Genomic DNA, 12,215 nt, shown 5'->3' with positions numbered 1-12,215 from the left:
TCCACATAACAAGACAACATAATTAACCCATCAAGGCAGCAGCAACTCCCATGTTTTAAGATAAATTCACTACTTTTTTCAAAGGGGTCTGGTAGCTTTGAAGAGAGCGATGTAACTGCTGTTTCTTATTTTACAAAGTCCCGTGGCTCTTTAACAAAAGGTCTCTGTAGGGATCCGTCCTGTAGTTCTGTCAGACACTAAGGGTGCTTTCACGCCTAATCTAACCGCACCGTGGTTCATTTGGAAACACACCGAGTCCCGTCTTTTCTGTCCGGTGGTTTGGTCCGCGACGGCGTTTGAAAGCGTGTTCTCACCTGTCCGAGCGAATGGACCAAAGCTGTCAGGTCTGAATGCACCCTGAGAATAAAGTAGAATTACTGTTGAAGGAAGGAATCCACTTAGCTTTCCTCGGGCACACCCGCACCGAGCCGAGGATTTCGTTTAAAATGCCTTTAGTGAATGAGGGCATCTCTCGTAAAAAACAGCAACGAAATAAACGGCGACCGGTTTCGACTCTTCTTTAGGGAACCTGGCATTCACCTGGAGTTTAACACAGTGCTGCCTTAAGCACCTGGTACTCCTCTTTTTCTAAGGTAAAATTACTGCAACAGTGTAAAGTCCATAGTGGATACGAATTGCTCCCCCTCTTTCCTGATTGACAGGAGGCCGTTCTAGCTACACATTGTCTCTGTGACTCTAAGTGAGACCTTAGTTGACTAAATGAACATCATGCTGTGTTGAAGAAGACTTGAAACTAGAGATTGAGGCCATAAACTCATTAGGAACATGTTTACTGAGGGGATAAATCCTCTATACAATTTGACTTCTCTTTACAGCCAGTGGAGTTCCAGCTGAACTGTAGTTTGATCACAGATATCTGAGCATGTTCTTGTTATGTGCCTTACACCCTGTGGCACACTGTTGGCCTGTCCAGCAGCAGGGACGGCCGTAACTCCAGTCCCTTAAGACCGAGCAAAGACTCTACAGTATCACTGACAGCAAGAAGAAGCAAGAAAGTAAAAAAGCCGGAGGAAGGAGCAGAAAAAAAGGAGGATGCAGTCTGGTGGGAACTGCTGGATGAGGCAGATTGCAAAGAAAAGCTCTGACAGATTTGACGGAGTGATGGCTGAAACAGAAGGAGAAGATGGAGCAGAAAGAGGGGGAGATGATGTGGGACGCTCACAAAGGACGAGGCAACAGGTGGAAGACGCAAAAACCTTCCTCCACCACTGACAGACGAGATATTAAGAGAAGCTTTGGATCAGTATGAGGCAGAGTTGCAGATCGAGTCGCAATCATACAGAGTTTTTACTCTTTGGGGAAAGTATGCTAGGTTTTTATCGGCTACAAGTACATCAAACTTGATTAAAGAGATGTATTAATGACAAATGTCTCATCTGACGTCAAAAATAAGACTTCAGAGGAGCTTTGTGACATATATATCGCGTGTATGCTTTGTTTAGTGAGGAAAAAGAAGGAAAAACAGTATGTAGAGATGAAGAGCTCTAGGGGGCTGCGATTTAGCTGAAAAATGCCTTTTTTAAGACGTCCACAGAGGTGAAAAACAAAGGTGTAACAGGCACTCTTTAGGGAAAAGTAGAACAAAGAGAGTTCAGCAAACATATCTTCTGAGTAAACACAGTCTGTTAGAGATGTTTTCTTTTCAAGGACCCAGGGGTCAAAAGGTTTCTCCAAAAAGAGTCTTCAAAGGAGCCAAAAACTGCCCAGTAGAAGGAGATCAGAGACGCTGAGCAGTAATTGTCAGCAGTTCTTCAAGACAAACAACATCCAGACTACAGAAATCATAAGAATGAGCAATGTGCCGAACCACTGGGGTATTTAAATTAAATGAGAGTTTCTGCTTAGGCGGAGGGAGGTGATTTATATTGCTGCTTAATGAAATATCTTTGTGTTGCAGGAGCGCGTGAGATATATTCTCTGTAGTTTCAAGAAAAGAAAACAACCTCTGTGGAATTTAAAGATGTTTAATTTTGCAGGAAACTGAAAATTTGTTTCATTTGCTCGTTTTGTGCATCAATTACAGACTCCACTTTGGAAGCACAGCCCTGTGAGTGTATCATTATTTTTTCTGACTCACTGTCTGCTTCTACAAAAATCTTTTCAGATGAAGGCTACACATTTGCTCCTAAAACCAGTGCTAAAGTGTTTGGTTGAATTGGCTTCATTAAGGTGTAATTTAATGTAAAACTAAAACAACTTTTCTTTAAAAAACATCGTGATGAGCAGGAAGTGAATTTACTCTAATTAGGCACCACTAATTCGCAGCAGCAGAACTTCATTTACATATACATTTCATCATAAATTAGTTTAGCTAAAGTGCTAGCAAACAGTTGCTTATAGGCTACATCAAGCTTACACTGCAAAAGTATGTCTTGGAGTCACGTCTCCTTTAGCACTAGATGGATTTCCACCAACTACAGGGGAAATATTTAGCTGTAGTTTAGCTTTTAAGCTGCTAAATGTTCACGTTCTCTTCTAGCTAGTAGCTATTGTACAACTGCCATTTGCTGTGATTGGGCAGCTAGCATACAGCAAGTTTTTTCAAGCTAGTTAGCTAAAAACAAACAGTGAACCACTTAGCTAACATACTGGGTTAGCAAGGAAAACACACCTATCATGTAACACTACCAAACAGCAATATTAACTTTCAGCCACTTCCTCCTAGCTAATAGTACTATTAGCCAGTAAGTAAGCATTGATCCACTTCCTGGCTTATAGTATTTTTAGTAAGTGGCTGTATGCTCATAATAGCTGTTGTCCGACCCCATCTTGCGGGTTAGCTGGTAAAATATATTGTTTTAACTTATTAGCTGAAAATACCCAGAGATCTATTAAGCTAACATGGGGTTAGCTTGGAATATATGCCTTTGATATTGTGTTGTGTAACACTATCAAACAATAATGTTAGCTTTCAGCCATGTCCTTGCTAGTGGTACTATTAAGTTAGCCACTTTCTGGCTAATAGTACTCTAAGCTAGTAGGTCTAAGTGGCTGGATGCTAATATTAGCTATTGTCTGACCCTATCTAATGGTTTTTCAAATATGTTGTATTAACTTTAACTGAAAATAGTGGGAATCATTAAGCTAACATAGGGTTAGCTAGGAATATGTCTTCCACATTGAATCGTGTAACACTACCAAACAGTAATATTAACTTTCAGTCACTTCTTAGCTAGTACTATTAGCCTGTAAGTTAGCAGTCAGATACTTTCTGGCTTATAGTATTTTTAGCTAGTGGCTGTATGCTCATGTTAGCTGTTGCCTAAACCTTGCTAATGGATTATAAAATATGTTGTGTTAACTTCGAAGGTGAAAATAGCCAGGGAACCATTAAGCTTACATTAGATTAGCTAGGAACATACACCTTTTATATTGCATCATGTAACACTACTAAATGGTAATATTAGCTTTCAGCCACGTTCTAGCTAATAGTAGGCTACTAGCCAGTAAGTAGGCATTCATCCACTTCCTGGTATGTAGTATTGTTAGCTCGAAGTGGCTAAATGCTCATTTTAGCTGTTTTCTAAACCTAACTAATAGGTTATAAAATATGGCTGAATTTCCATCCTGATTTTCACGGTCCATCACGACATTATAACAGCATTTGAGCTTTCAGCAACATTCTAGCTAGTGGTATTCTTAGCTAGTAATTGGCTGAATGCTAATGTTAGCCATTGTCTTAGCCTAGCCTTTGGGTTGTCATGGGTACTTTAACTTAAAATATGGCTGTATTGCCATCCAGATTTTCACAGTTCATTGATGTTGATTGATTCACTATTTAATATCTTTTCATTAAACAGTAATAAAAAAGTTGGATGTTAAATGAACCGCTCACTGTAGAGATCTGAGCGCACATTCTCATGTTTGTTCCTTTGGATCAGTAAATAAGAGAGCAGTTCTCTAAAACAACACTGCACAGTGTTCAGTTAGGCGTAAAAGCACAAGAGAAGAGCCTATTTCCTGTCATTACTTCTGCTCTAAGCTATTGCACCTGCTTAGCGAATAAAAAAAAAAGAGCAAATTCCCTGGAAACTGCTGGAAACTGAGACGAGTGTGTCAGACAAAGAGAGAGAGAAGGAGAGAGAGAGAGTGCCTGTGAATATGCAGGAATAGTGAAATAGCTCCAGGGTTGTGTGCATTAGTGTGACGTCAGGGTGCAGCAGCAAACGAGAATCTGTGATTATGTAATGATGGTTTAATCATCTGGTGGGAAATAATCTGAGATTAGCATCAGGCCACCCGAGGAGAGAGGGGAGGGGTGGGGAGTAGAAGAAGAGAGGAAGAAAAGAGGCTGGAGAGGGGAAGAAAGAGATGCAGGTTAATAAAAAGAGTGTCACAAAGAAACAGTTCAAGAGAGACGACGAGAGAAGAGGATGTTTCACTACTAAACATAATGTACTCAAATCGTCTACAGCACTCCTAAAGAAACATCCTCCTGTGTCCCAAACAGTATAAAGCTGTGCAGAAGTAATGCGCAAAATAAATCTATTTCTTGTTAAAGTGATTATTTAAACAAGATATACGTGAAGAATATCACCTTAGAGACAAAATAATATAATAATATCTGTGTGTAAGCAGGATCGATATACTCAGCTCATCAAATACTATCTTGCGCAAACATCTAAAAAGATATCTTGTCCCCAAATGATTTATCAACTTGTGCCAATAACATTCATACCTTTGCATCTTTTATCTTCATGCATACATTCTGTGCACCTGTGCATCATGTTCTGGCCATAAAATATAATCTTGCTTGAACAAGATCCATGACTTGTGTGCATGAAGTAACTATCTTTCGTAGACTATCCTTTTTTTTTAATAAAGAAAACCATCTGTTTCTATTGGGCTCAAAATATTATCTAACAAGATCTATAGCAATAATATTATCTTGAATTACAAGATAAATGTCTTGCAGTTATTACCTTATGCCAATAGTTCACTATTTTTTGCACACAAGTTATCATATTTAAAGCTCCAAGTCTTTTACACATTAAAAAAATACCTTGTGTAAATGAGAACTTGTGCACAAAGAGTGGCTTCTTATCTTTTAGAAACCTGTTATCCAGAGAATTAGATTGATTTCTTGTTCACTCAAAATAAATATATCACGCCAATAAGATCCACATCTTTGCTGTTTAGTATGGTATGAATTACTCTATATGAGCTACAAAAGCAAACCAGACCATCAGCGATAAGACTGATTATAATTGTGTTGTTATTTTTATTGCCTGTAATCACTGCTGGGACGTAGGGGTCAGACAAGGGGGTTAACTTCGCGCTGCTAAATCAGCCTCTGTTCTATATTTTACACGGCAAAGATTAACAGCGAGTGATATGTTTGACTGTTAAAAGAAAGCAGGATGAGAACACTACTCATACATGTACAGGACAAGATCAGCAAAGAGATAGGCGGTACCACTTCGTCCACAGGGGTCGTCAAAATCAACACAAACCGACAGTTCCCCTTAGGAACTTTAAAAATATACATACACAAACATCAGTCATCGGACTAAGATGATTATCTTGGGCACAAGATAACTCTAAATAAATGGATGTTGTTCATACAAGCTAATTGTGCACACAACATTAAATCTTGTTTCAACAAGATACAACAAATATTTTGGAACTTCAAAAGCATTTTGAAAACGTCTGCACACGACGCTTTGCATCTGAAATGTAACCGATTACCTCTGCAGCATATATTCACACTTGACACTGACTCATGCAAGCACACATGCATGACACACACACATGAACATACGTTTGACAGACTTCAGAGTGCATTGCATCCTGTACACAGGCCCTCACAGAGTGCAACAAACTACAAACACTTGTGTGACCGAGGACGAGGAAGCAGCGGACAGAGGTGCACTTATGTCGTCAGTCTTTGTCCGAGTCACTGCAGATTCAGCGTCTCAGTATTCGTGTCAGGAAATGAAAGCAATACGTTAATGAGCTCGGCTCTGGCACCGGCAGATATTTCAGGTGAAAAATGTCTGCAGCGGAGTGATGCAAAGAGCCAGCTGTGCCAAACTGAGAGCAGCCAGTCAGAGAGAAGTAACTATCGACCTTTCAAAATAAAAGCGTAAAATGGCCTTGTTACTTGTTCCCCTTTGGGAGAGATTTAAATGTTTACTTACTTTCCTGAAGCTTGGTTTTGTATTGAAGGCCTGTCTTCTGTTCTGATTGTTTGTTTTTATTATACTTTTATAACTACAGCACTTATGTGACTGGAAAATTGAAACTCCACAAAAGTTATGTTGTGTAAACCTGGTGCTGAATGGGAGCATTTTAACAAGAAAAGTTGATCATTTTGAGCTTTAAATCTTGTTTTTTACTTGCAGAAATGTCAAAAAGAATTCTGATGCTTTACATCTTACACAACGTCCCAACTTCTTTTGAATAAAGTTGTAACTTTAGTTTTTTAGTCTGTAATAATTGGACATGACTCATCTATGTCTGGTCTTTTCATTGTTTCATGAAGTTTTTGATTATTGTCATCTTTTTGAACATTGCACAGTAAAAGGTTGCCAATTGTCGTCATGGTTTTGTCTTCTCTAAAGTTTTGTTACGGACTGTTTTGGTTATAACCTATTGAGCACTTCTTCTGTTGTGTGTTATAACAGGACTGGTATTATTGTTAAAACAGATACTCCATCCAAGAAACCAAACAATACTGAGAAATATCAGATTCCTTGACCACATTAATGCGTGGCCAGAAATAAGGACCAAAGTATTGTTTGCATTAAGTTAAAACATGAAAGAACAACAGAGAAGTGCAGCGGAGGTAATGACACACACAATATGCTAACGCTGTCCCTTTAAGGCCAAAAACAATATCTGGAAAATATTAAAGCACTGGACAACGTCAAATCCCCTTGAATATATTGCATCCGCCTTCAATCGCAATATTTATGGAAAAATAAAATAAGTTCTGTTCAAAAAGGCGTCCAAGCAATTACAGGGCAGCCAAGGATGTAAGAGTGGAAACAATGGAAGAGAAGGGACGAGCCAGCTTACCTTGACATCAGCCTTCTTGTTGAGGAGACTCTTGGCTGCTGCAGAGAGGCAGAACGACACACCCTCAGATGGAAGAGTACACATCATACACCTTCAGATGACCACAGCGCTCTAAATCTGCGCCGTGAAGCATGCATGCATCGGCTCGAACAGTCACCTGCTCATCAAAGTGCTCAAAATGTGGACAAACTGAGCATGCAGACCGCAAACAGAGTGACAGTGCTCGTCTTTCCACATGTCCTCTCCTTCTCCACCCTTAAGGGGAGAAAAAAAACTGTCCAGAATTCATCCCTCCCTCTTTAAAAAAAAAAAAAAGAAACCCTCCCTCCGTCCTGTAAAAAGACATTAAAAAACCCAACGAATAAACACACTGACACAACCCACATTAAAAAACCTCCATCCAACTGGCACCTCCTAACCCTGATCCACTGCCCAAAGCATTAGATAAGCAGAGGACATCAGCCATGAGGGGGGAAAAAAAGTCGAACTAATTCTCCATATAATCCAAATACACTCACACACACAGATGCACGCACATGCAGGCCCGGATAGAGCGGGGATTAGGACGGAAAGCATGAGGGACGTGGAACATAGATGCAGGTATACGATAATGGGTGTGTTAATCTCAAGAGTGACTCGGATCAGTTGGAACGCTACTACAGAGGTCATTGATGAGCAGGAAATGTAAATAATGCTTTCATATAATCGGATGTAACAGCTGGAGGACATTAACGGGGAAACCTGGGTTCTGTTTTTATATATTTTGGGTTTTAAATAAGTAATAGATAAACAGACTTTTGAAATTTCTCCAGTATTGCTTCAGCTGACATCCACGAGGCTGTAATGCTGCAACGAAATCCTTTGGGGAATTTTGCTCGATCAAATTACGTCGACTAAAGTACTTGCAGTTTGTTTTTGCAGGCTCAGATTGTTATTCCAAATGTCTGTAAACATTACAGAAAGAGATAGACCTTTTTGTTTAAGAATAAGATCATTTTTAAAACCAGAAATAGCTGTTGCATCGCTTTATTTTAAGCCACCAGACTCCATTGACAAAAACAGTAATTTTACCTTGCAGAACATTTGAGTTGCTGCTCTGCTTCAACCGGTTAGTTTTTTTGTGTTATTGTGTGATACAGAAATATTGTGTTGGATCAGAACAAGCCGAAAGCCACACAATAACACAAAGAAACTACTTAACCGAGACAGCTGTGAACAGGCAACTCTTGTGTTCTTCAAGGTAAAATTAATAATTTTACGAATGGAGTCTGGTGGTAAGAGCGATGTAACAGGAGTTTCTTGTTTAAAAAAAGCAACTTAAAAGGGAATTCAGAAATTTTAAACCTGTGCCCAATTTTTTTTAACATATTTTTCAGTCCAAATGACTCACCAGACTCCATTTAAAAAAGCGGTGATTTTAAGCTGCAGGACACGGGAGTTGCTGGTCTACCAGGGCAGCGATCAGCTTGTTTGTTTGCTTAATTTAATATTGTATTGAATCCGAATTAACTATTTCAAGTCACACAATAACACAAAAAGTAACTGATTGTTGCAGCATTAGACCAGAAACTCCTATGTTCTGCAAGGTAAAATTACTGTTTTGTCAATGGAGTCTGGTGGCTTCATAGAAAGCAATGTAACAGAGGTTTCTGATTTAAAAAATCATCTTCCTCTTTAACAAAAAGGTCTGTCTCTGTAGGGATCCTTTCTTTAATGCTGTCAGACACCTAGAATAACAAAATGAGCCTGTCAGTGGAAAAAACAAAAACTTTTAGCCATTACAGCCTGTTTTCGATGCCGGCTGAAGCAATCTACTTTTGTACCATTTAGTCATTTAAACCCCAAAAATATTTAAAAATAGGGCCCAGGTTTAAAAATACTGGGATTCCCCTTTAAATGCATCCATCTCTGCTATCACATCTGACATTTAAGCTGCAGCATACACACCAAACTACATGCAATTTTCCTCCTAATTCCCTGCAGGGCATGTGACTGCATTGCACAACAGAGAACCCTTAACCCCTGACAAGAAATCTAAGCAATACAGTAATACTCTGTGCTCTCAGATGAGAGAGGAGGCTGCTTACCTTGGCAAACATTTGAGAAGCATTAGAGAGGAGGGAAAAGATTTAGAAGGGGAGATTAAAACAAGCTGAGGGATCGTCGGGGAGTGTGTGATGCTGTGACTGTGGAGGGATTTCCATTTAATCATGTCCGCCACAAGTTAAGTGAGAGGAGCGGATGTAAAGTTTTAAGAGAGCTGAGGTCAGAGAGAAGACGTAAGGACAGAACAGTAAAGATGAGTTTACCTTGCTCCACGATGCCAGCGGTGGTTCCTGCCACAGCGCTGACGGAAGCGGGGGCTGTGGTCTGTCGGCCCACTGAAACACAGAGAGAGGAAGGAGTTGAGGAGGAGGAGGAGGAGGAGGATAGTAGTTATACTTGGTCTATTGAATGAATTAATGTGTTCATAACTTTAAAGGTGGAGCTTATTTGAAATCATTAATTTACAGCTGGTTTCAAATATTCCTTTGTCCACCAAGCCACCAGACCCCATTAACAAAAACAGCAATTTTACCTCAAAGAACACAGGAGTTGCTGGTCTACTGTCATCTCGGTTTTTTTGTATTATTGTGGTTTACACAACTTTTTTCTTTGATCCAAACTAACTAATTAAAACACCAAAGTCACACAATAACACCAACAAACTAAACAATATAGGCAAAGGTAGACCAGCAAGTCCTGTGTTCTGCAAGTAAAATGTCGCTGTTTTTGTCAATGGAGTCTGGTGGCTGTGAAGAGCGCAATGTAACGGCTGTTTCTGCTCAGAAACAAAGCAGGGATCTTTTCTGTGTTGTTGTCAGACTGTTTTAATATCTCCCAGACAAGATTTGTTTTTTAAATATGATATGTTGTTGACAGAGAAATGTTTTATCACTTCTGTACATTCTGATTGATCAGATGTTTGTCTGCTTCTGTCTGTCAAAGCAGCAAGCTCAGCCCGATTTAAGACCAAAGGCAAACGTGTTATACTGTGTAAGATTATGGCTAAGACGGCTCGAAAACCAAGCAAATATCTCTGCTGTGTTTCCTGCTTCTTTCTAACACTGCCGCCCATCAACCTGCTGTGTGTGTATGTGTGTGTGTATGTGTGTATGTGTGAAGAGATGGCAGAAGACAGATGGCATGTCATCCTGTCCCCCTCTCGTCTCTCCCGCTCAGAGACCTGACATGTTCCCTCCGCTCTCTTTTCAACGAGCGGCACTCACCAGAGAAGTTCCTGGAGACGAGCATGGTGGTCAAAATGGCACCCTGCGGGGGGGGGGGAATAAAAGAGGATCAAAAGAGTGAAAGAGAACTCTTTATCCTTTATAAATTCATCTTTTTATATCACCCTGATTGTAATTAAACATGCCCGTCTCTTATCTGAATAATACGGTGGCCCTTAGAGGCTAAAATTAGATGAACAAACTTGTTGCCCCACCAATTAAAACCCTCAAATTTAGTGTGTAGATGTGGAGGAAGCCTCGAGTCTTAAAAGTGAATTGAATGCAGAAGTGGGATCAACCTGCAATCTTACTGATGTCCAGCAGGGGGCGACTTCACTGGTATGATAATATAGAAGTCTGAGGAGAAAATGGTCCTCCTCCTGTCATGATTTATTCCCTCAGTACACATGTTCCTAAGTTTTCTTCAACACAGCATGATGTTCATTTAGTCACCCATTTAGAGACACACAGACCAGAAAGAGGGGAGGGTTTAGGGCGGGGCTACCTGTGATCGACAAGCCCCAAAAACAGCAACCTAAAAAATGTCTTGATAAATGTTCAGTTGCTTAAAGCTACAGCAGTGGCAACTTAAAATGAAAACCTTCTTTGCTACTCTTGCAGGACGTGAGGTTTCTGACTCATGTTCTCAAAAAAGCAAACTTCCATATGATCCAAAGATGAAACAAGACAGGCGGATGTAAAATGAAACAATCAGACGCTTTAATTCACAAAAAATAAACTCTTTCAACCTATAAACAAAAAAAAAAAAGACTACAAGTTGCCTGTTAAATACTGGTGCCAACAGGTGCCCTCGTGACACTTTACTACACTTAGCTCTGCTTTACGACACCAGGAACGATTTCTGACAGCAGGACAAATTAAAGGTAAAGACTACTGTGTATAACTTACAACTACAAATATCAAAATTCTAACAGCTAGCATTTCAATAAATATTTAATTCACAGTTAATAGGCCTACACCTTGCTAAACAAGCTAGCATTAGCGTTAGTTGCTAACACCTCAGTCCTCACTGGCTCCACCCTCTCCTCCAAATACGGTCACTCCTAGCTCCAAAGAAAACAAAGATGGCAGCAGTGGCGTCCTCAGGCTGTTTGAGGGGCAGGGGCAAAAAAAAGGGGGGCACCCGCTGTATGACACAGGGTACCAGTGCGTTCTGATGGGCAACAACAACGTGGGCATTTTTAACTATAGAGGCACAACATGAGGGCACATTGTCTCACATGTAGGAGTGTGCAGAGGGCAACTCATTTTTCAACATGTATCATTTATGCACTGGACGGGCACGCGGAGGGCACTTAGTCATATGTTATCTACCACAGGGGCATCCATGAGGGCACTTTATCATATGTTATCTACCACAGGGGCATCCATGAGGGCACTTTATCATATGTTATCTACCACAGGGGCATCCATGAGGGCACTTTATCATATGTTATCTACCACAGGGGCATCCATGAGGGCACTTTATCATATGTTATCTACCACAGGGGCATCCATGAGGGCACTTTATCATATGTTATCTACCACAGGGGCACCCGGAGGGCACTTTATCATGTTATCTACCACAGGGGCATCCATGAGGGCACTTTATCATATGTTATCTACCACAGGGGCATCCATGAGGGCACTTTATCATATGTTATCTACCACAGGGGCACCCGGAGGGCACTTTATCATGTTATCTACCACAGGGGCATCCATGAGGGCACTTTGTCATATGTTATCTACCACAGGGGCATCCATGAGGGCACTTTATCATATGTTATCTACCACAGGGGCACCCGGAGGGCACTTTATCATGTTATCTACCACAGGGGCATCCATGAGGGCACTTTATCATATGTTATCTACCACAGGGGCATCCATGAGGGCACTTTCGCACCT

The 12,215-nt window shown here is 40.5% G+C and overlaps 2 protein-coding genes across 7 annotated transcripts in view; one reads left to right on the top strand and one right to left on the bottom strand.

Moving 5' to 3' along the window:
• The window catches only part of pargl (poly (ADP-ribose) glycohydrolase, like), a 119,667-nt gene that overhangs the window by 46,250 nt on the left and 61,202 nt on the right, over positions 1-12,215 (top strand). The window lies entirely within an intron of this gene.
• Positions 1-12,215, bottom strand: part of LOC138601846 (calcium/calmodulin-dependent protein kinase type II subunit beta) — a 55,323-nt gene that overhangs the window by 14,400 nt on the left and 28,708 nt on the right. For all 6 annotated transcript variants that reach the window (XM_069673104.1, XM_069673107.1, XM_069673103.1 and 3 more), the window contains exons 12-14: positions 10,311-10,353; positions 9,351-9,422; positions 7,042-7,076 (exon numbers count right to left, since the gene is read on the bottom strand). In XM_069673104.1, the coding sequence (XP_069529205.1) occupies positions 7,042-7,076; positions 9,351-9,422; positions 10,311-10,353 (150 nt within the window). The remainder of the gene's footprint in view (positions 1-7,041; positions 7,077-9,350; positions 9,423-10,310; positions 10,354-12,215) is intronic.

Source organism: Semicossyphus pulcher, unplaced genomic scaffold (genome assembly GCF_022749685.1).
Source record: "Semicossyphus pulcher isolate SPU_LCO1_2020_fin unplaced genomic scaffold, fSemPul1.0.p SCAF_22, whole genome shotgun sequence".
Lineage (NCBI taxonomy): Eukaryota > Metazoa > Chordata > Actinopteri > Labriformes > Labridae > Semicossyphus > Semicossyphus pulcher.
Note: the sequence above shows the minus strand (reverse complement) of the source record. Positions and strands in the feature narration are given on the sequence as shown.